General features: G+C 40.3%; 1 protein-coding gene across 12 annotated transcripts in view; it reads right to left on the bottom strand.

Moving 5' to 3' along the window:
* RBMS3 (RNA binding motif single stranded interacting protein 3) overlaps positions 1-25,486 on the bottom strand; it is a 707,096-nt gene that overhangs the window by 438,110 nt on the left and 243,500 nt on the right. For 2 of the 12 annotated variants that reach the window (XM_074539000.1, XM_074539013.1), the window contains exon 1: positions 25-577. The exons of the other annotated variants lie outside the window; for them this stretch is intronic. In XM_074539000.1, the coding sequence (XP_074395101.1) occupies positions 25-99 (75 nt within the window). In that variant the 5' untranslated portion in view covers positions 100-577. Of the gene's footprint in view, positions 1-24; positions 578-25,486 lie in introns of those variants that run through there. 12 annotated transcript variants of the gene reach the window in all.

Raw genomic sequence — 25,486 nt, 5'->3', positions numbered from 1 at the left:
GGCGCCGGCCCCGCCAGCCCTTACCTTGGTTTGGAGATAGTGGGGGTAGTAGTAGGTGTACTGAGGGTACATTGGCTGCTGGTCCAGGCGTTTGCCCATGTAGCTGGAGTCCTTCTGGCTGGTGCGGGGAACTCGTTGGCAGGGTGTAGTGCCCCAGGGCCTTTCTTCCTCTCACGCCGCTATTCCTGACAGCGCGGGCGACAGAGGAGGCTGCCGAGACTTCCTCGCCGTCTACCGCGCGCTACTTCCAGCGCAGCCAAAAACGCGCCCGCACGAACATATACGTGTGTGTCCGTGTGTGTGTGCGCGGAGGGGTGTGTGCGGCCGGGGGTGCGTGCGTGGGGGGAAGCCCCGTGCCCGGGTGCCCGCGGGGAGCAGCCCGCCTCCCCCGCTGGCAGCAGCGTGCCTCCGGCGGTGCCCGCTGCCCGGCTCGGGAGGGAAGCGTCCTGCGAGAGGAGCCGGGAAGACAGTGCAACTCCAAATCTCCGCAGAGCCGCTCGCTCTCTTGCTCGCTCGCTCGCTCTCCTCGTCCTCTCCTCGGCTCGCCCCGCTCTCGAGCCCTCCCCTCTCGCTTCCCCACCCACCCCCCTTCCAACCAAATAAAAAAAAAAAAAAAGGAAAAAAAAAGAAAAAATAAAAAGAAAAGAAAAATAAAGAAAAAAAAAGAAAATAAAAAAAAGGGGGGGGGGAGGGAAGAGCCTTCCCCAGCCTAGTTGCCGCTGCCTCCTTCACGGAGTGACATGGTGTTCAGGGCTCGTCCTGTCTTTCATTCAAACCCCCTCCGCGCCGCGCCGCCGGTGGGAGGGACCTCGGCGCGCCGCTCCCCCGGGAGGTCGGCGCAGGCCGCGCGGCCGCCTCCGCGCCCCCGCCCGCTCCGCGCCCGCGCCGGACCGGCAGCTCCGGAAAGCGGCCCTGGGACCCGGGAAACGCCAACGCCGCGGGGCGGGGGACGAGTAGAGCAGCCCCGAAACGCGGCTTTATATTTATTGTTTTAATCTTTAATATATGTATATATGTGTTTTAACAAACGAGAGGGGGAAGGTGACGGAGCCGGGTCGCCGTCCTCCCCCTTCAGAAAACCGCTCCGCACCGTCATCCGGCACTTCGCGGAGAGGCGACCCCGGGCCAGACATATTAAATACATACTTTGTTAAACCGCTTATATAAGACTTGGTTTATTTAAAGTTGGAACAAAATGGAGGAAGAGGGTAAAGAGGAAATTCGACCGGCCTGACGTGCGGGTGCCTTCGCCCAGACGTGTGAAAATACCACGGTGCCACAAAAGTTACCCGCGGCTGCGTTTCCCTCGGCCGGGCTCCCCCGCACGCAGCTGCCGCAGCCCGGGCCCAGGTGAGGGCCAGGTGTGGCCCCCGCGTCCGGCCGAGAGCCCCACACCTGCCACGGATCCCAGGCGTGCAGGACCTGTGTCAGCACCGCCATCCCAAATATTTATCCTCCGAAAGACTCGAAGGAAGAGTCTGTTTTACAACAGGGCTATAAATCATCAGGGGAAAAAAAAGTGCGTGAATAACAAAATGTTTCCTCTTGTACACAAATCCTAGTGTTTCTCTTTTTTTATAATAACTTATTTCTTTAACATGTCATCAGATTGCTAGGCCTTGCTACAGTGGTTTTGCCTATTTATAAATTTTTGGGGAAAAAAATATGGGGCAGCAGTTTCTTTTTGTTTTTATTTAAATCATCCATAGTATGGCAGTGGGATTGTCAGCTGCTGCATTATCAACCAAATTGCTTAAAAAAAAAAAAAGGAATTATAAAAAGAATGTCTTTAAAGGGACATTTCTCAAGGCTGGTAGAGCTAAAATTAGACTTGCCAGCTGTGTTTTGGTTTGTGGGCACGTGCTTGCACATGACAGGAACATGGAAATATCACGCTTTACTCTGGCAGTTTGCTGTTCTCATAAGCAGAGGGTTTTGTTATGGATTCCCATAACTGCCCCATAGCCAGTCCAAAAGGGCAGTGCGGGTTTATAATACTGCCTATGCACTGTGCTTTCATCACCAGGCACTCATAATCGTGGCTACTGAGGTACCAGCCCTCTGCCAGACAGTGGGAACACCATGCCATGCTCACACACGTATTTGCCTCCTGTGGCAGGAGATAAACTTTTGGGAAGCAAGTGCTCTGTTCCCAGAGCACTGTGCAGGCATTCAGCAGGTTCTTGCACACCTGGACGAGCCTGTGGAGCACTACCATTGCCCCAGTTTCCAACAGACTCAGAGGAAGAGCCTGGTTGGGTAAAATATTGAGTATTTTCATTCCCTATCTTTAGTATTATTATTCCAACCGGGCCAGGACCATGCAGTCCCTCTTCTGAGGGTCCCCCTTTTTCATTCATCTTCTCTTCTGAGAAGTGAATTTAGAAAAATATAGAATGGGAGGAGAAGTCTGCAATCCCCACCTCCCAGCCCCACGGTCTGTATCACTGCTCAGCTTTAAATAGTCTGTCTCTCATTGTAGTGCATGATACTCTTGCTTACACTTTCTTCTTCCCCCCGCCCAGCTTTCCCTGAGGGTGAAATAGACTTTTTGAGGGTTGGGATCTGCAGAAGTGAATAGTGATTACTTGACTGTATGTGATACTTTGAGCCGAGACAACTTTCAGATTGTTCTTTCAACTGCCAGAATTAAGTTGTTGTGCTTCTCTCCTCACCTTCTCAATTTTCCCTCAGGATATTAACGCAGTTTTTCTTGCTAAGCGGTTGGCTTGTAGACGTGGATGTAACCAGATTTGGGAGAAGAAAGAACCTATGTGTACAGGGTGAAATAAAAGATAAATACTAAGGGAAGTAGAAAACTCTGCATCCTGACCAAGAAAGCTACATGAACATGCAAGGTTTTCCATGTCACTAATTTAAATCTGGGAAGGGCTGTTTTCTCTACGTCATCTGACTACTGAGAGTATTTCAAATCATGCCATAAAATTTCAACCTAAGATTTACACACACTTCTTCCATCAGATGCACTGGCTAGTAGCTCCATCAGTTCTAAGCAACTGAGAAAATGTGGGAAGCTACAGAAGTGGGACTATTATGTGAGTGGGGGACAGCTCCACCTTTCATCTGCTCTCTCTCAGCAAAAATCTTCAGTATGCAGATGTTTTGGATTTCCCTTTTCACCTGTAATCCTGACCAGGTGCTGAGCAGCCTCTGCTGTTTGCCCTGAGTGCTCAGCATCTTGCATGATTGAGTCATCAGAGATGCAAGACAGAGTGGAGGCAGCAGAAATAGGAATTCAATATAAAAGAGTGGGGGGCCAAGGGGAGAAGACAGGAGGCAATATACCATAGCAAAAATGCAAATGAACAGCCACAAAAGCAGATTTAGATAGCATACAGCCTCTGAACAAATGCTAGTGCTGGAAAATGGAAAATTTCCATTTGCAAAATACAGACATCAAAAAGATCATCTGTGACTTGGGAGCACACTGTTTAAATAGAATCCCCTTCATTTTCTGGCCTGTGCATTTGAATAACTGAATCCACTTGCAAACTGAAATAGCAGTTTGCCTACCGAGTGTTAAGTATAAATGTTCCTCAAAAGAAAAGACAAGCTGTTCGATCCCAGTGAGCAACAGTGAGCAACTTCACAACTTTTTTTTTCTTCCTATGGGAGGGCTCATTATGAAGCCCCAGCCAGTCCCAGCCTCGGGAACCCAGGGAGTGAGCCAGGATCCCAGAGCATCTGCAAAGGCACTGCTGCCACTGCTGTCACTGACCTGAGGGCAGATTCAAGAGCCAGGTGAGCAGTAAGGACCCCTTGAATGGAAAGCTTAGAAATGAAATTAGATAAATGGGAGCGCATCATCTGCAAACTTGACAGCCAAGTGCATTCAAAGGCAAGCACCAAAGGATATTAACCCTGCAACAACCAAAGCTGTGGATAAGAAATCTGAAGTTAACCAACAGAAGGGAAAAAAAAAAAAAAAAAAAAAAAAAAAGACTCATTTTCCTGGCAGCCTGAAGTACAGAAAAATTACATATGTTTGGATTTATTTTTACCTGTCATAGAAAGCAGATTTCTTCATTCACAAAAACTGATTTAAAAGAGAAAAGCAGATACCTCGTAGAAATTTCAGGGGCTTTTATTTGATAAAATACAATTCTCCATACACTTTTTTTTTTTGTTTTAAATAAGCTTACCTATCCAAATAAAACCTTCTAAAGTCAGATATCAGAGTCAGGGAGCAATTCAAACATTTTCTACCTCCTTGTTCTTGAAAAGCAGCCATGCGTATTCTAGAAGTTTTAACTGGCAAAATTTTGTCAAAATTTTCTAAGTCAGGACTAGAGAAATAGAGATACCACCACCTAAGGCAATCTAATCGGTTAAAAAAAAAAGAAGAACAATAATATTTGGCTTACAGTTTTTACCCTGTCTCTCTACTTTTATTCTCTTTATTTACTCATTGAAGCTATTACAAAGGAGACCATAGTGATACTTGACAGCTTGTTTACAATGGATTACAAGAAGAGCACTGACTTTATTTTTAGATCTGTCAGCTCCTTCAGTCCAGCTACCTTAAAACTTCATTGATGAACACAGAACTTTACTATTTAATGGATCATTTATGGAGTCGATTTACCTAAGGAGAGCTAACCAAGTTTCTAAGAAAGAACACACCCTGGCTCACCCATCAGAAAAGCATGTGATAGCCACGGAGAAGGTGAAAAAGACAGAGAAGATCAAACCACTTAGCTTAACAATGACAGCATTAAGTGTCTGGGATTGACAGAACCTCTCTGAGTTGGGGGATGCCACTGTTTTCAGGTGCTTTTCTTTCCTAAGAGACCGAACACCACCCGAGATGGCTTTACCCACACACCCCCTTCCCTGCCTGCAAGAAAAAACTCATCAGGTTTGCTCTCCAACCTTCAGCTCTAACCATCACAACAGCACAAAGTCTAGATTTAGTCAGAGCTACAGATGACCTTAAAGTAAATCTGAAAGAGTTAATGGATAAGATTTTGGACAACAGCAAAGAGTTGCCATCTATCATCATACTTCATTATTTTTCACTTTATCATCTTCTGTCTTTACATTATGGCTCAGGGATTTCCATTAGTATACTGTTACCTGAACACCCAGTCCTAAAGGAAATCTTTGGATAGCAGCAGAGTGAAAAATTTTAGATGAAAAGTGAACAACAATGAACATTCACTAAATTGTTTGTGTTTTCCACCTGATATAATCCCTTAAAAGCACAAGCCAATGAAACTAGCAGTCAGTTGCACAGACAGACTGAAATTATGCACTAATGGCATAACATTCTGCAGATGTTAATAGATACAACCAAAGTAAATAATACTTAGTCTTTGTCTACAGTCTGTTTCCTACACATCTCTGTAGGAACACCTTGCAAGAGTTAATTCATCCTGCAATGTGGAAGAGGATTAAATAACATGACCAGTCAATGGCAATGCCCCAGTTGTGACAAAAAATGGAGGATTCCTGTCACCCCACAAACCCTCATTGCATGGCAAAAGACACAGCAAATAAGACCAATGGGGCAAAAGATTGGTACTTTCAGTTCTGGAAGGGATTCACGTGGACAGAAAGCAGTGCAATGGCAGTGAGGGCAATGTGAAGAAATGAGAGAGAGACATTGGCTGTAGCATATCAGAGGATCACACAGCAGTAGTTTAGGGATTTCATAAAATGCCAGGATTGTGCACAGGTTAGAAGACGTGCCATTCAAAGGTGGCATATTCCATAGCAACTCCACATCACAAGTTAGTAAATACTGCATCTGGTCTTGAGTCTAAACTCTTAGGATAAAAAGGCAAACAAACTCCCCCAAACCCTAACAGGACTAGCCAAGGCCATTTCTCTCTTGCAGCATATTAACTTAATACTACCAGCATTAGATGTGGTATGGTTCCAGAGGGAGAAAATTCTTCACCTCCCACATTCCTCCCTCCAAAGTCCTGCTTACTAGTCATTTTCCCCACCCCTTGTTTACTTAAAATTAGATTGTAATCAGGGAACATGAGTTTTTTTCTCTTCAGGAAGTTTATTTCTGAAGGTAATGGGGAGATGTAAATATGCTGCCTGTTTACTGAGGCTCATAAACATATACGAACACAGGCAATTAATTGTCACTGAAGGAGTTCCAGCAAACATTGAAAATCCTAGCTTTTTAGGGCATGTTTGAAAAAATGTTCACCCATCATGTACTGAATTACTTAGTGAGATATTAATTTTGTGCTCCAGCTGAGGGTAATCACAGAACAAACTGGCATTATTCAAGTTACTCTGTGAAATTACAGCAAGGGTAAGCTTAAGAACAAAGGCCAGCAGGAGCTGAGCCTCTCGACTTGAAAGGAATTATCTTTTCCTCTAATTGAAGTGAGGACTGTTTTGTTTTGTTTTTTCTTTCCTTCCTCTTGCTAGATTTCCAACAACACTCTTTGGCAGAAGGTCTCCTTGCAATGGAATTTTGTGCTTAAAGCCCATGAGCAGGGGCTCATCTGCCTGGGAAAGTTTACTGATGTAATTGCACCAGCATCCTCAACAGCAGAGTTATACCCATGTAATGCCTCATATGGGCCTTTTTCCCTGGGAATAATTGTGCTGGTAAATGCCCCTATTTACACAAACACAGACTTCTGGGTCCTGTTTTCCTGCTGGTGCTGATGAAACTGACCTATACCATGACCTTGGCCAAACCACTTCTCCTGCTCCCTCCTCTCTGTCTGTGTCTCACGAGTGTCAACTGGAACTCTTTCTGGTGAGAACAATCTCTATGTTTTTACAGTGCCACAGGGGAACCTCAATTTTGGTTGGGCACCAAAACAACACAGCAGAAATCTGTAATATTGTATGCAAACAGTTTGTTGTTCTACCATCCAGACGGCTGCTATTAGAGAATTCACTAGCTGTGGCTTTTTTTTTTTTTTGCCTTTTTTTTTTTTTTTCATGAGAAAAAGTTAACAATAGGAAAGAATGGAGGGTCATTTCAGGCGACATTCCTTCGCTATCAAATATAATAGATTCTGCTTTCTCCATACTTATATCCTCCCCAGCACGCCAAGACACATTTCTATTTGTCTCTTTCATATCTGGAAGGCTAATTTGCCCACTAAGTAACATTTTATCTAATGCTGGCTGTAAATAAGGTCTGAAGGAGCCTTTGCTAACATTTCTGTTTCATCTCCTAATAGGCCCCCTTGTAAAACATAGTACAATTATGGCGCTACTCTTGCAATTTTGTCCAAAATTTCATTCAAAAGTATTTAAAAATAATCTTTCATTACAACTTCTGGAAATTTTATGGTTTTGATGAAATCTCAAAATATTACCTAATTTTCTTTTAGTTTAGTTCAAATTTTAATTATTTTTAATTTTTCCATAAAAATTCTTCCTTGACTTAACTGCAATAAATATTTTCCTACTTAGTCCCCCTGAAAAAGGAAAAATCAAAGTCTAAAAAAAAGTCTCTGACATATTTTCAAAACTATCTTAAGCAAAAACTCTTTTATCCCTGCACATGCAGGAAAACATTTTTAGGAAATATACAAATGAAATACCCCTATTTAAATCAGTCTCTAGGGAAATGTGTTCATCAGTTGTTTGTTTTTAACTGAAATTCATGACTGGGAAAAGCAATCTGCACTTTAGCTTGCGCCACTAAGCCCTACAGTAATTCTGAGTCTGTTCAATCCAAAGCATTTTATAAATAAAGAAAAATCACAGGTTGGGAGGAACTGTAATCTTCAGCCACAACAAAATGCTATTCTATTCCTTCTCACCTAAACACAACCAGGAACTGAAGTGGAAAGCACATAAAAACACATACCAGGACTGCTAGTGCCTTCTTATCAACATGCAAAGCTTCCCCGAAAGCATTACAAGAAACATTGTAAGTGTCCACTAAATATGGAATCAAAAGATTGTGTGCAACGATTCCCAACAGAGGGGGAATTTCTGCCTCTCAAATTCTGTCTCACCAAGATAGGGAGAGAATGCATAGCAAATGGTGAAGTACAGTACTAGGAGTTGGGTAAAAAGTTCCATGTGCAGGTAAGCTGCAGACTTGAACCAATTCTCCGTTTTTCAAATCAGTTCACTCTTTTATAGGAATAATGGCATTTTTTTGTAATGGACAGCTTCCATTTACTACAGAACCAATGCAGCCCGCTGTGCAAAATGAAACTTTATGTCACACTAGATTACTGTCCATCATAACCAAAGAAAATGCATTGAACTGAATATATTTGGTTCAGGAAACCTGTATTTTGTCAGCTGCAGTATAGCTCATTGTCCACTAAACAGTACCAATCCCATTCTGAACAGAGCACACTGTAGAAATGTTTCACCTCCTAATCCTGCACTTGTACACTTGCCAGAGCAAAAAGGAGAGTAATACCTGACACCTAACAAAAACAGGGTTAGGACTGACACTTTGCTGTACCAGAAAAATTCTTTGGGTAAGAGATCATTTATTTCCTGCAAACAGACAAATGCTAATTATAGCTCAAATCTTCCCTCTTTTTTCTCTACAATTTCTTTTTTCTTTTGCTTCCTCCCCTCCTTTGTTCATCTTTTCTTCAGTCTTGTTCATCAAATATTTTTTGTCTTCAAAAAATCCCATCAAATCTCTACATTCTCATTCATCTGAAAGTTATCTGGCTGGAGAATAATTTTCCTGCCTTCTTTTATGTATTCCAGCTGGAATTTTTAATAAAAGCACAAGGACTCAAGGCTACTGTATTTTTATTAGGAAATGGTGGAAACTTTATAGTGATTTCTATTCACATTCAGCAAATGTTCATCCCTATTGTTCTAGCCTATTTACCACTCCCAACATCCTATTCCCAAATAGTTTTCACTCTGTAATCCTTCATCTGTTTTGTTTCCTCTTTATTTCTGTCCCTGCCTAACTGCCTGTCTTGCCAGCACAAGCACTTTCTTTTTCTTGAATTCTCTCTCCATTATTTTTTTCTCTTGCCCCCATTCCTCAGCCACAGATGCTTTAGGCTCCACTTTCTTACTTATGTTGCAGTTCTTTGAATATAGAACAAAAATATTCACGGGGGAAAAAAGATACCACTGCGCTATTCTTTTTAACTTGGAAATCCACCCTACTAGATGGAAAGAGAGAGCAATGTGCCATAAACATCTAAATTCATGTCAGCTGAGGTGCCTTGGCAGGGTTGTGGACAGAGTTAAAATAAAGTAGAAGGTGAGAATATTAAGTTCATTAACAGAGGAAGAATTGGGTCTCACAAACTGAGGATCCAATCAATCTCACCTCTTACTGACTTCTTTTCAATAAAGGGCTTTAAAGACATTTCTGGTAAGTACAGATGAACACAGATTCCCTTCTCCTCACAACTGCACGTTGTACACCCCTGACATTCACCATGCTTGTCTTTTCAGGATCCTATGGCAGCAAGACATATATCAGCTTAAAACCTTAAGAGCAATCTTTGCCAAAGAATTCTCATCTCGTACAGCAGTAATTCTTACAAGCAGAAACCACTGAAAGTGAGTAGGAGTTAAATATTAATCTTTTGATATAGTTTTTTAGATTAAATACTGACACAAATTCAGCTTCCAGAGAATTTGCATTTTGGTCATTTGGTACTTTCCCACCAAGCAAAGGTAGATGTTTAAGAGCTTGTAGGAGAAAAAAAAACACCCAAACAATAACTTTATTTCATTTAATTGTATTTTTGCAATAAATATTTCTTTGTGCTAGTCAATTACTTGAATATTTTATCAGAAGGGCCAGGAATGTTCTGTCACTACAGGGCCTTGACATTTCTCAATGAATGTCTCAGACATTCATTGGAGTGAAACACTGGTTTGTCAGAACTCTAGCACTGCAGCCAAGTATTTCCATCCTGCAGATCACATCCTCTCTTTGAGTTCATGGTAAGAAATTTCAGTCAAACCATTTGTCCTTTTCCTGTTTCCCAAGAAAGATACCATTTTTTTAGCCTGTGCTGGAATAAGGTAGTGCCAAATGAAGGAAAAATAGCCAAGCTCATCCAGCTTCTTCTCTTGGATAGTGGCTGGAAGGAGCCAGAAAGAAGGCAAGGTTCCTTAGAACATGTGGTAGAGAGACCAGAAATTTGCCCAAATGGGTGACTCATTCTGCTAGGGATGTACCTGCTACCTTTTTTGTGAAAACTTTCCAGGTGTGACCACATGAGAAACTTGAAAAGGCACAGTCCCTGCATCCTCAGCATACATTTCCCTGAAGCCTCTATGTTTGCTTCCCTCCCAGCTTGCACCGACCTCTGCAGACAGACAGGGAATGGCACCTTCCTCCCAGACACAGGAGCTGCACAGAGCAGGAGGCTGGGATGATGGGCATAGCAGGAGATGCTGGCACATAACTCCAGCAGTACTGTGAGGTATTGCACTGTCTCTGCTGGGCTCTTGGGCTGCCGCCCATCACTCACTGAGATGAGGAGGTGTGGAGGAGGGAGCACAAAAGGAGACTGAGGAGTAAAAGAGGGATGTGCCTTGGTTACAGGGGGAGTGAAGACAGTACATCAAGGCACTAGTGTTATAAAAGGACCCCAGGGTGAGTAAGTATTATAGTCTGAGGAGGAAAAGAATGAAATAGGGATCTCAAAATACCTGTAGAAAATGGGACCTGAGGTTAAGAATCAACTAAAATTGAGAATGAAAAAGCAGTAGTGATGGCAACCAGGTAGACAAGACAATCCAAATTGATTAGGAGGGCTGGGCAGGACATGAGAGGAGCCAAAATGGGTGAGAACAGAAGGGCACAGAGACACACAACACAAAAACGAGGACAGCCCTTTTCCCTCCGCATCCTGACGGTAACTCCCAAATTCCTGACATTGACTACTCCTCCATTGTCAACAAAAATCATCCACACCCAGCTGCAAAGTGATCCAGCCCCTTCTAGCACTGGTCCACACAGACTATTAAAATCTAATGCTTCCAGACTCTCCATGTCTCTGTGATAAATAGAAAGATTTCAACCTTGCTGACAATCCATTTGTCAATATGCCATGGGATGGCATTTTCAGGTTCCTTTATTTTTTAAAGTTAAAACCTTTTTCACACATAAATTAAATTAAAAGAACAAGTGGGAAAATTCCATATGATCCCACATTTAAGGTTAATGAGTAATGGCATGATTGTAATGAACAATGAAATGATAACGAGTGTTCACAGAGAAGCCCATTATAACTGCACAGACAACCATTATTCTGTAATTTTATACCTTTTGAACACTTGACTTTGCAACCTTAATGTTTTTTTAACATTGTTTTTTGCCTGTGTAATGATATATAACAATCTCCAGACACCGTCTGCAGTCTTCCTATTTGCTTGATACCTTTCAAACAAATTTTTATACTGAATATGAGAAGAGGCCAGTGATTATCTTACTGAGCAACAGTCAGGAGACAGTGGGGGGTGCATTTGGTTGTTGCCTCTCTGCACATTCATAATTCCTATCTCAACAGCTAGGACCATGTTACAAACTCTTGGGCTTGGGACCATGGGACCATGTTACAAACTCATCTTTTTAACGCTTCTGTTTTTACAGTTTTGTAAAAAAACTGTAAAAAATTTTGTAAAAAATTTTCTGATTCTACAGTTTGCTTCTCCCATTGTTTTAACAGGGGAAGCCAAATTAACAAGGTTTTGGGACACAATTAAGTACTTTATTCAGTTAGGGTTGTGGCTGAGAGCAAGGCATCAACCATTTCCTTCACTCCTTTCCATCTGACACTGTACTGATTTACCTTAGTTTTATGTGCTGTCCTTCACTGCTGGACTCCTGCTTAGATACAGTACTAGGCACATTTTTTAATTGGAAAGAGGCATTGCATGCTTACAGACTATCATCATATTTCAAGTTTACTGCTAGGAAAAGCCAATATTAATAAGGGCTGGTTTGCATTTCTTCAGGCATTACATATTTTAGCTGCAAATGTCAGCTTTTAGCAAGCTCTTAGCTCTTCTTTCCAAAGTATTATAATTATAATAATAAATGCCCCATAGGACTGTCCCAAATCCTTGTCACTCAAGTAACTCTGGGTCACCTTAAAGCCACTGCAAGTCCCTGAACATCTGCATTATTCAGACTAGAATCCTAATGTGTACCGTATAGCAACCACTGCTGCACTACCTGCATGCTTATATGCAGGTGGTTCTCTTGGCAGCTGAGATTTCTGTTTGCAATAAAAGAAAAAAAAATCTGTTTGTAGTAAAGAGCAGACACTTTGGGGGGCCAGCTCAGTGAGCTGACTACCTGTGGAGCACAACATTCTCATTTCCAGCCGCATGACCCCGAAGCAGTCATTGCAGTCTGAGTGAAGAAGGGGAGTTAACACTAAATAATATTAGATAAGAGTCAATCTGTAGTCAGCACTCTTCAAACAGCAAGAGAAACATGTCTTAGGTGTAAAGTGAGAGATCAAGTAGGAGGTAACAGTCGTGAAGAATGATAGGGCAAATGAAAGACCCTCTCTGCATGCCTCTCTGAATTGCTCTTTTCTATTATTAAGTTCTTGGCTATGAGAGAAAGGTGATGGATCCTATGCTCTCACTGTCACAGCAAGTCATTCCCTTGTTCTTCAGCATCTCAAAGAACAGCATATGAACTTGACCAGATTTATGTATCTGTTTTATGCAGTAATTTAGTTGCTGCCTCCTTGCATATAGGAAACACAGTAACACCTAATTCAAGAATTAGTCTTGTAACAGCACTAACCAGCAAGACAAAAAAAAAAAAAAAAAAAGAAAAACAAAAAAAAGAAATCAGGTGATGTATGGATACTTAGTTGTATAACTCCTACAAAGATGAATGAAAACAGATCCTCTAATTTCCAACATGTTGCATTGAAAAGGACCATCTCTGAACTGAAATGGTGGATGGCTCCCTATGTACAAACGCTTACACACACATGTAACCCATGATCCAAGTAGGCTGGTAGATGACAGGGTGCCATGGCACACTTGGTCCCACAGGATTGCCTGGAAGCAGTTGGACCTGATTCAGCAGAGCTCCCTCTTAAACATCACAATAATTTCCTGAACCAGCTACTAAAACCCCCTTGCAGCAGCAGACTTTGCAAGCTGCACACCCTGCCACTCAGTGCAGCTCCCCTAGGAGCCCTGCAGTGCCTGTGGCTCTGCTTGCATGGCTCTGGAATACCTTCAGTGCTCAGTCCCCAACTCTGGCCTCCTCCTTAGAGCTGGTGGTTGTTGCACGTCTGCCAGCACGAATACCAGCAGCTTTTGGCCGGGGAAGAGGTGTCATACCAAGCCTGGGATTTCTGGAATATGATACTAGGATTTCTACATTAGCCTGATGGAGCTTCTGAATTTCCACCTTAGCCACTTTATATAACACAACAGAAAGTATATTAAAAGACAAGTTAAAAAGTGAACAGCTAAAATTCCTGGAGCACTGGAATTAAGACTGCTTATTCCACCTTAACTACATCCTTGAGTCTCTTCATTAGAAAAAAATCTGCAGAATTGCATCTAACTCTAATGGGAGGCCCCTTGCCTTGTTCTCAGTGTTGAATGGGCACTGCTAGCTGTACGACAAAATATTTCATATTTTATTTTCTCATCACTTTTTAATGCCATACCATATTTCCTGTACAGCACTCAAATTCTGCTCTGAAGACAGAATTATTAATGTTTGCATAGACTCTCAAGCAGGTTTTTTTTTCACTGTAGTGACAGTGTGCTTTGTAACACATGTAAATTTATCTTCCTAATGCCTCAGGAGATGGAGAACTATGTTCATCTCCAGTTAACAGGTAGGCAACACAGGCACATACAAAATTCACCAAAAAGTCAGTGCTGGATTTCAGTGCACATTTTAAGGAAGAGGTAACATTTTCAGAATTCTGTGTATCATATGGCACCATTCTGCTCAAAGGTCAAGCTTCTGCCAGTTGTCAGCCACAAACAGAGAGACCAGCAGGGACAAAACCTTCCTGTCCTCCCCTTATGGGATCACCCCACCAAACTGCAGCAGTGAGCCTCGTGTATATCCTGGCAGCAGAGAGACCTTGGCAGGCAAGTGCTGCTCCAAGCCCCAGACGTGCATGCTAATCTCAATCTTCTTGCTCAGTAAACTTAATCCTACTCTTACAGCAACTGAAAAGAAAGATTCCTAATGGGAAAGGACAGAAATCTTAACAATAAGTAGTTCCATCAATCCTTTTCTATATATAAAATTAATGATACTGAATTGTAAAATTATCAGAGAATGAAGCAATAATTTTATGAAATAGAGAGTTAAAATAGACTCCAAAGGATTAACATCCACAGTAGATTATCCTCTCCATACTAAATTGGGTAATGGATTTCTCTGAATAGGATATTTCTTTATAGCAGAAGCATGAGATATTCTTTCAAAAAAGATCTGTAATATCTTACTTTACATACGCTTTGTGTTTTCTTTTGCTACTTCCTTCAGTCATTTAGAAGTAGTGATCTTGACTGATGACACAAGTGCATATTCTTGTTGAGATATCTTGATAGAATGGGAAGCCAACATGATCTTTGGAAAGAAAGAGCAGAGGTCTTCACATGAAGATTTCTGGTCACTAATGGAGTATGGTAGGACACAAGTAGGCAAAAATAGCAGTGTGGTTAAGATACTGGACTAAACTTGGAAGCTATCTTCTGGTTCCTGGCTCTGCTGCAGACATCCTGTGTGTCCTTGGATAAATGCCTCTTGTGAGGCTAATTTCATTTATGTGCTCATGTACATAGTAATGAGCCTCATAAACACCCTATAAATATAATCACTTGAAATAATTTTTAAGGTACAATCTCTCATACTCAGTGAGGGATTTCATATTCTTCTGGGAAATGAAAAAGTGTTTTCTAGGCTAAAGGCATGAGACTGGTTTGGAGCCATCTCTATTTCAGTGGCATCTGTGTGCACATTTAGATTTGGCACATGCAGACGTTTATGATAAAAAAAAAAAGTCTGTATTATTTGCACTATTTCTCATTTGCCTTCTCAGACTGGGATTGTTCCTATTTATAGGAATGCAGACTGTAGGAAGCAAGGAGAGACACATGTATAGATGATGATATCTTTGAAATATGTACTGGCTCCATGTCGTTTTTATACAAAATTCTTGGAAACATCCTGTAAAAATCTGTGTGCATGCACAACAGTTGTGATTATTCACATAGACTGCATTGTAAATCACAGATTCATTCGTACATCTGGAAGCTACACATCTCCCCACACACAATATGCATAGCTGCACAATTCACAAGTAAATTTCTACAGGAAGGGTGGTCCTAGAGCAAAGGCAGACCTGCCAAATCTGCTAACCAGTGTGATATTTCACCATTTGTCATGCAAGGTACTCCTTTACTGTTTCAGGGGGGGTTTTGGTGCTTTGGCAGCCTCTGTTACAGACATCCAGAAATGCCAGCAGGTAAAAAAACTGCTGCTCACAGCAGGTTTGCTTCAGGTGAGCAGCAAATGCAATGCACCATGGACCCCATGACTAGCCAGCAAACACAAACTGTGTCAAGGTTAGACCACCAGTGCTCCCAGTTTTGTTTGTGAATCCTTATTTAACCACTTCCTTTTCCACAAGAATTATCTCCTCCAATGTGTAGCTTTGCATTGTTGACCCTCTGTGGCTTAGACGAAACATAAGCTACCAGGAAAAAGTAAATTATGAAAGTAAAGATTTTAAGTCTATATCTATCATCTGCACCTACTGCCCATGACTTTGTAAAAATACAACTATCTGCTTTCCAAAGTAGACATTCCTTACTTGGGATGGGTCATCATAGAAACCTCTTTTTTCTTTTTATAAAAATTTAATATATCCAGTTAAAAAGCTATGCATATGCAGTCATTTCTCTATGGATCATTTATGGGTAAAACAGAGTCCAAGTCTGAAAATTCACCCTATCAGGAATATGGCTGCCATAAACCAAAGAGTTTAATATTATGGAAGTATAAGAGAAGATACTCTTGATGATAAGCCAGGAACCAGTGTTCGTTATTAATTTGTAAAGTAACTACTATTGCCCTTAAATCTCTATAGCATTCCTTGCATCATGTTACTGTTTTCATATAACTAGAAATGCCAATACCTTAATGAATCAGATTACTACAAAATAGTCTAAGATTGTTAGAATACAAAAAAAAAATTGCAATTCCTAATATAAAAGGGAGCAGGCAATAAGACAAAATCAAGGACACAAGCAAAAGAGACCTGCTGTCTCCAAATAAAAAGCATCAAGGTGCAATGCAGCTAAAAAACCTGTGACTGCAGGTTTTATAAGAGCTGATAATTCAAATGTGATCACTTACATATAGTCTATAAAAGCAAGTGCATAACTACTGGGATAGTTTGAAAGTTACAGGGGGATATTTTATTTTTTTTTTTCCTGGATGGGAAATTGTGAATTCAAGTGAATTCAAGTTCATTTAAGGGCAAAGGTATGTTTCTGGAGCTACTCCTGCTGTCTGATCTGTCAAAGAATTAACAGCCTTAGCAGTAAGGAACAGAAGCCTTACCAAGCAGGATGCTTTTCTAAGGGAAAGGAAAGAAGGCATGGAATTAAGAACCAGGGCCTCTCAGGAATGGCCTGAGCTATTTGTTAAATGCCTCAGCACTGAGATGTCCCAGTAACAATAAGGCTGTGGCAAATCAAGAATCTTGACACTCCCAAGAACTTGTGAATTCTGGCAAATAAATTCTGTCTGGGGAGATGAAATGAAGAAAGTGAGGATGTACTAATTGTCACATTGCAGTATCATAACGTTATGAATAACATTCATAATGCCATTGGATACTTTCCAAAAGAAGATTCCTGATACAGCAAAAAAATGCCCATAATATTGGCTCATATTTTATTAAAGCTGAGGATACAGTGACAGCTCAACAGTAAACTGTATGTAACAATTACTCAATAACACATTGTATAGAAGGCTTCAATAGTTTCTTGCTTGTATCCTTTGGCCTTTTTGTTTTTTCTCTTTTTTTCTTTTTTGTCATGGAATGACAAGGACATTGCTCATGGTCACTGAAATACCTCCAACTATACAAGCTGTGATCAGTAACACATCTACAACATCTCACACTGCCCTTATATTGCTATTTTCTATTTTTCAGGGAAATACATTCAAGACACATGCACAAAGTAAATCCAAAATGAGCCTTAAATAATCTTGTTCAGGGCAACAGAGAATAATGAATGTGTCTTCAATGAGGGGCATAATTACAACAAGCTGTCAAAGGAAACTTTAAGAAGGTTTGGGGGCAGGGGGAATTAAAAGCTATTTACCTCTATCAAAGCAGAATGAATAAGGGTAATGAGTAATAACCCTGAGAAAATGACAACAAAGGGGAACAGTCTCAGCACCATGAGTAGGAAATTAATCAAGTTCCTCTTTTGTTAACAGGTGTTACACAATAAATTCCCTGTGTTCCACCCTGAAAAAGCATCCTTAATACCAGAAAATAAAAAGTTCTAAGAAGTAAACAAAAAAAATTTGCTACCTTGTCCTTAAAATACATCACTGGCAAATGTCTCAAAGCACCTTTTAGTTCAATAGAGTAAAAGAAATACCAAAGCTTGGTGTTTAATGGCATTTGGCTTTAAAATTACAGGGAAAATCCAGTGTCCTAAATTGCCAAGTAGGCAATGGATGCATGACTAGGAGATCCATTTGGACAACACCAAATGATGTGCAGGAAGCACAAGGTAAGAGCTAACAAAGGCCCAGTGTGCCTACTGGAGATAGGCAAGCTTGGATATCTTGATTACATCTACCACACCTCAGTCCCTTAAGCCAGGGAATACTTAGTTCAAGTCAGAGCAGCACAATGCAGTTGTGTAAACAGAAGGCTGAAAATCAGGAAATCCTTAGTTCTAAAATGGGATCCAACTGTGCCCCTTTTTCCTGTCCACAAAAAAGTTAATGAAGCAGCCTAAGCAACCCGCCCTGTCCTCCCCCCTGGACAGAAAGAGGAGTGTGTAACTGCCAGTCTCAGTGAAGTGCTGGGAAAATTAACAGGGATGGATTGAATAAGTTCACATCTTTAACATATTTTGAGGAAGCAAAAGGCTCCATAAGAACTAAATATTATTGAAATACTGAGTAGAAGTTCTTTTCAAGGGGAAATTACTACATTTCCTTTCCTTATGTATCGATTACTCATTAATGCAGCAAAACTGAGAAAGATCAGATTTGACAGTTCTCAAGGAATGGTTTTCACTCTTACATATGCTCTTGATTTGACACTACAAATAAAAATGTTATTCAGTAGACCCCAATCATCTTCTAAAACTACTCCTGAGGGCCACAATTTTAAGACTTTCTGTGCAAATTATCTTCTCTAATGTCCACTCCAGCTTATTCTTACATACTTATATGTACTTGAGAAATAGCATGCAAAAAGATTGCTACTGCTGCTTCTTGTAAAAATATTTTAAAACAATTTTTTAGATACTTAACAATTTCAGAGATTTTGAAATATGCTTTGCACCTTCAGATTTATCTAAACTTCTAGAAAATCTATTTATATTTATTGAAATAAATATAAAACCCCTGAAAAACAAGGGCTACTTCTAAGCAAAAAAAAAAAAGGCAAAAAAAACCCAATCCCAACAGTATTAAATGTTCTGTATGCAAAACCTGATGTGAATGCCCAATAGCTCTGTGAATTGAATGCAAAGCTATGGAAAATTCAGATGAAGGTATTACATCGGATCATGGAACTGTGAGCTTAAAAAAAGTTCAGAAAGCAGAAACACAAGAGAGACACTGGCGAGGTCATTTTGCCCTTTATATCAAATGACATATTTACAAATTACAGTACATAAAACTTTTAAGAAACTCAACCAACCCCCCCCCCAAAAAAAAAAAGAAAAGAAAAAAAACTCAGATAAACAAAAAACCCCAACCAGCTAACCAACCCAAAAATAAACTAATACCAAAACCAAACAACACAGCACCACCTTTTCTTCACTTTTTGCACTTTGGCAATTGATGTAGTTGTGTTGAGGGATGTAGGTAGATGAATGGCAGTAGGTAATATGAATGAGGCTGAATAGGAGGGCAGCATTTGGAAAAGACCCTCTAGAAAGAAATGAGCCATGTAGAGGAAACATGACAACCCTTCTGCAGAATACAAGGCACTAAATTGCATTTGAGTTTTGCTCTTCTTTCAGAAGCTATTTGAAAATAAAAAATGTTCTTCGAGTAACCATAAATAATTTCTTTAAAAAGACAATGATCCTGTACAAGAAATCTCAGTGTCAAGGTCGAAAGAGAAAGAAAGGGTTCTAGAAAGTACAAAGTCCAATTTTCTTGCCAGCCAGGCACTTTTTGCCTCCATCTGTTTTAGAGAATCTCCCCCTAAAAACATTCACAGCTTTTTTATTATGCACTTTTGCTTCACAGTGAACAAATACAATTAAAAACAATGGTATATAAATGTGAGAGTCATGAGCCTTGGAAAAGCCAGTGAACCTTGCAGCATATTTAGCCCTTAAGTGAGATTTCACATGAACATATACAAGCTTTAGATCATGTATTAAATTATTTTGCTCAGAATGGGACAGAAAAGTTGATCCAATCACACTAAATCCTGAAGAACCAATTTATGTCTGGAAGCACAGAAAAAGAAATCTCCTTTACCCAAACGACATGCTTCGAATGCATTCCAAACTTCCTGTGTGTCATTGGCCATGCTGAGCAGACAGGCCTATGATTTCTAATCTAATCAGCCTCAGAGTGACTGTGAAAGCAGCAGCTGTGTCTGAGCAATCGGAAAAATAGATACAGAACAAAGGGGAAGACCATCTCATCAGGGCTTCTCCCTCAAGTGCATAAACTCAGCTTCAGTGGAAAGTATAAATATTTCATTCACTATTTTGTTCTGTATTTCTCCTGGGATTTGTGCTCCAACTAGTTTCTTTTAAAGGTGCATTAATGTCTCCTTTTAACAGCATCCCTTCTAAACTTTTCCCCTTGCTTAATGGGCCTGAAGGGATTAAACCCTTAGCAGAAAAATGCATCTGTTGTACATAACATCACAGTATTAGACTATCATAATACCAACTCATTTATTCTCATTTTGTGAAAGTATACCTTCCCTTGAGAATGATGCTACAGGGTATATTTCCTTCCTGATGCTTCCTTTCATGTATTGTGTGATGTTAAGAAGAAACATTTGTATTCAGACATCAGAAGCCCAAGGCCCACTTTTTGCCTCCCATTTTGAGGCCACATTATGCCAGAAAGGTGTCTAGGCTGGCCAGAAAAGAGCTCCAGAAATTCTGCCTGTCTCAGTGAATATGCACTGTACATTCTTTGTGCTTTTCACAGCTCTGGACAGGGACCAGACAGAACTGACTTAAATTTGCTTTTGATTTAGGTGACCTCCTTCCTGTGCATCAATTGGAGAAAGCTGAACTTAACATGTCAGTGAGATCACCTGTGGTCCAACTGCTCAAACACAGACCATAATAGTCAACACCAGCCCAAACAGTGATGCCATTTGTCTGGCACTGGGCAAGGCTTTGTCCATGCAGTTACAGCTTCCATAGTCCTTTGGCTTCACATTAGATAGGATTTCCTGCAAATGCATCATAGTCTCCATCAAGACCAGGTCTCCAAAAGAGCCCTGAAATCAAGAAATTAGAGGAACTAAAGTTAAAAACTGGTAACTACTCTCAGTTACTTTGGTAACTTAGCTTTGGTAAACTTGGCAAAATTTATAGTTCACCTGAATGGAGAGATGTTACTTCATCTGTAAACTAACTTCACTTTAATCCAGATAAAAGAACTTGTGTATATTTTGTGCCAGGATGAAATGTAAGATGAACATTTTCCTACTAGGGCAAGAGAGGAAAGACCGTCTTAGGCAATATTTTCCAGGGCCAGTTTTGAAGAAACCATTTTTTGAACTGAACAGAGAAGAATGTTTAGTTCTCCTAGCTAACATGATAGTGATCAGGAAGAAATATAGAGCCAATGTTTAATGGTTCAAATGGAGATGCTGGCAAGGATCTGGCTTGGGAAGAAACAGATTTGCAGAGGTTTTGACTCAATATTAATCTGTGTTGAACTGAAAACCCTAAGCACTGGAAAGGGAAAAGGTACCAAATTTTCCTGTTTCTTCCTGCCAGCTTTTCTGCAGGATCCTATGCTCTTCTAGGTTTAAAGGCAGTCATCAGTCTTACTTTAACAGAAAATTAAGATGTCTGGTAAATAACAAAGGCAGAGGATGAAGGGGTCATTCATTCAGAAAGTAGATTATGCAGCCTGCAGTATGCTTGCAATGTGACAGACTTCCTCGAGTACACAAGTGTGTTAATCAATAGTTAGGATCTGTCTAAATGTGCAACAAGCTTCACCTTTTGAGAACTCATGTTATCCAAGAGGAGGGTTAATGAACATTAGCACAAAACAGAACCATGGTTGCAAAATCCTAAAATGACAGGGAGAGGAAAATAACACCAACTTGGAAGCATTGCAGGCTTAGCTGCTGAATGATGCTGAGAAGGGCACAGTCCCTGTTGACTGAAACTAGACATGAATTCAAGCCACACAAATTCCAGCTCAATTTCAGACTTGCCATTATTTTTGCAACCCTGCACAAATCAGTAATCATCTTGACTGGACTGCCCTTGTTGCCTTCTTCTCAGTGCAAACAGTGGAATAGTCTGCTCTGCCTAATGCACAGAATTACCAAGGAAGAAAAGAGTGCTTCTTATCCTTTTCCATGACTTTCCTGTTTACTGTAAAGCTTCCCCTATTAGCCGGAAAATGTAAATGCATTTGATTTCCATATTGCAGCAATGAATGGTTGCATAATCTTTCAGTCTGGTCAGCCTTCCCAGTTGTCTTTCATCTTCCCTGCATAGCATCTGTTTTTCAAAGACAACAGATTCTCTGCTGTTGTCCTGGGACAACGCTGGGACATCTTCCCTGAGGAAGACATTTTGTTGCTGTTTTGCTTTGTGTAAATTAGCAGCGACATCTTCTGAGATTTTTGCTAAACCTTTGGGGCTGTTTTTCCTTTGCAAGGTGTCTGACTAAAGTGTCAGCTCTGTTTTCACACTGGACAGCCAACACATACTGTTTTGTTGGTGCTTTCATCATGCTGAACTATGTAAAAACCAATGCACAGTGTTAAAGGCAGAGCATAATAGAACTGTATTATTAGCCTCAGCCTCTGAAGCATTTTCATGTCTGTTTATCTCAGAATAGAGATAGAATACCTTAGTCAGGGTGGCAACTGTAACTAGATTCTCTTTTCCATATCACTGTTACATATGCTATGTAAATACAGAGCCCTGTTGTGAGACTTTGTGAGATTTTGTGGTCTGTTTTACCTTACCCTCAGCTGATAGTTCTCATTTATTTCTTGACATCACAATATATCTAATGTGGAAGCTCCTGAGACTAAGAACTTTACTAGGACATAAAAATTGACTGGTTTTGGTTCTTCCTCCATTATGGAGAAATGTTCAATTAGAAATTCCCCCAAAGACAGCAAATCTTTAACCTTTGGCATCTTGGCACTTTTAGAAAATTAACCCATTTTGAATTGTTTCTTGTTAAGCATTAAGGATCAAATTTGCTTATCTGTTTTAAAACTATGGAGACATTACTCTCTCTCTCTCAAATTCCTTTTACATCTATAGAGCTATCCACACTTCTAATAAATCTGAGCTGGATCCAAGACTATATTGATCTTCAGACACTGGCTGTGTACATTAATCTCCACTATTTTTCTCAGAGTGTATTTCACTCATTGACGAGGTAATTGGACCACTGGACAGGTATAATGCTACAACCACAACTATTTCCACAAAAAGCCCCTTTCTGATTGCATTTTAAGTTACTTTTCCCCAAGTCACTCTCACTGATAAATGTTGACATTTTTTGCATCAATGGAGGATTACTTCAATCATGTAGAAAAGGAATATATAAAATTACCAGGTCCCTGTAAAGACTGGCTGGGAAGGCTATAAAACCAATAAGCACCTGAGTCAGGTAAAAGGTTTGAATATATGCGTAATGAAGAAATATTTACATAAGTACTCTGGTCTATTCAAGTCTGAAATAAGCACCACTCTTCAGTTTACATTTTAACATGTCAGACTGATCAAAAAAGAAGATGTGCATGTGAACTGAAAATTAAGGAAAAATAAAAAACCTTCCATCAGGCAGTAATATGTAGTTCATCTTTCAAGTGAGGAAATAATGACTCTGCATGTGTGCCTTTCTGTGGAATGAAGGCCACAGCTTTTGTGAAACATAGGCAAAGGTAAGACTGGAAGTTAGATTTGTTTCCTTATCCCTTAGGATGGCACATAATAGCTATCCAAAGGATTTCTAACTGGAAACAAGGGCTGAAAACTCTCAAAGATTTCAAGGTAACACAGAAGCTAAACTTGAAAAGACTACATCAATATTGGGTCAGTCCAACTAGCATCCCTCTCACTGCAGGCACAGTGTTGGCCCAATTTCCTTCTCACCAAAAGCCAGAAATCACCAGGTGGTGATATATGCCATGCTTCAACAGGGAGATCTTTTCATTATGCTGCTGGGGTCAAGTTCTGAACTCAGATGTATTAGTACAGAGCCACTCTACCAAAACCAGAAGAGCTGTTCCAAATTATTGACTGAAAGAGAAATCCCAAAATCTACCCTGATATAAGGAGACCATTATTTTATTTTTTGCATGTACACAGCTATTTTTTGAGGCCAAGTATTTAAATTTGAGGAGATCTCAACATGCTTAGATCCCATAAAAGAGAAACCCGGCCTTCCTACATCCTATCAGATGTTCTATCAGATCTTTGCCTGATTTCCCAACTCATGATCATGGCTCTTCAAATGCTCTCCCTCCCAACCCATTTATAAGCACTAAGCTAGCAGGAGCTGGAGTCTGAAATGAAATCCTCCAAGCCTGCCTCATGCAAGGCAAGGTCAGATGATGAGCAGCCAGATCTTGCTAAATTCCTGCTGGCTGCCTTGCACAGCAGAGGGAAAGTGCAAACCAGCTGATTGACAGTGACTGGCTCCTGCCTCATGCATAGATTGCTCAAATTTAAGGGCAATATATTTCTATTGTAGAAAGGTTTCCTCGGTAAAAGGATTCTCTTTAACTCTCAGTAATATGGCAGAATTGAGAACTTGTGTGTCCTTTTGATTTGTTTTCAAAACTTTAGCTTCCATTTTGGAGAAGTTGCATGATGTAAATCTCCATCTCCCCCTTCCACAGTTTAAGCCAATAAATTCACAGAAACCTGATCACCTATGAACCATAGTTTCCATCTTTCCTCCTGGGTAGCTGCTAAAGTAACCAATTCTTCTCAGAGGGAGTATTTCATGTTCCTCAACTACTCCCATTGCTCTTGTCCCTAAGAAATTTCAAACAGAAGGCATTGCTCAGAAATGGTAATTTAAATTGACCACCAAGAGTAATGCAGTTTTCATCTTTCCTGAAGACAGTAATTGATTTTATTTAATCACAAATTTCATGCAAGCTATATTTCTGTATAGTCAACCTTCTAACCACTCTCCAAACAATCTCTTTTCCAAAAAAAATCCTGTATCTGCCATACGTAAGGATCATACCAAACTTTGAAGTGATTTAACAGCAGACAGCCACTAGCAAAAAAAAAAAAAAAATTGAAACTTCAGAGGCTATAGAAATTCATTGTTTCTTTTAGCTGATTATAAGCTTATAGCTAAGATTATACAAAACAAACTTTAATAATTGCTAAAGAGCAATGAGTATAAATTCAAGCTGTGTCTCACAGAAAAAAAAATTAAACAATCTATAAATTGTATCTCATAATAAAATGCAGTAGCTACACTGTGCTAAAAATAAATGATCCTGCTACTATTCTATTGAAATATTTTATTAAGTCTCCTAAAGTGTGAGCTAAGGCTCTGGGATTCACCACACCCAGCAAAGCTGGTTAGAGAGAGAGCAGAGACAGCTAACAATTACATAGTTACTAGAAGAAATCCTACATTTTACTTGCAAAAAGAGCAAAACTGTTCTCTCTGGTGTGTGAAAACACATCCTCTGCCCATTTTAACAGCAGTCAGACAACTGCAAGACATCAAAAATATCTAACTTCCAATTCAGGTTTAAACCCACCAAAAATATTTAATTGTTTTTTCTCAGCCAGCATAAATAAGCATTGCTAGAAGACAGTTTAATAGACCAGAAGCATGGGAAATGAGAAAAATCTTCAGGCTGTTAACAGTTACGAAATACTCTGATTTACATGTAATTGGGATGAGGAAGTCAGACACTGCCAAAGGCTGAAAACTGTTTCAGTGGAAATGTCACTCCACAGGTCCTGTTAACAGCCTGGCCCGAGTCTGTCCAGGTGCTCCTGCACATCCTCAGGCAGGGCCAAGAACTTCTCTGCACAGCTCCTGGATTGGGTCACTATGGTTGAATTGACCTTGCTTGCCCCTGAGGCCTCA

Source organism: Zonotrichia albicollis, chromosome 1 (genome assembly GCF_047830755.1).
Source record: "Zonotrichia albicollis isolate bZonAlb1 chromosome 1, bZonAlb1.hap1, whole genome shotgun sequence".
Lineage (NCBI taxonomy): Eukaryota > Metazoa > Chordata > Aves > Passeriformes > Passerellidae > Zonotrichia > Zonotrichia albicollis.
The sequence above is the reverse complement of the archived record's forward strand: the minus strand, read 5'-3'. Positions and strand labels throughout refer to the sequence as shown.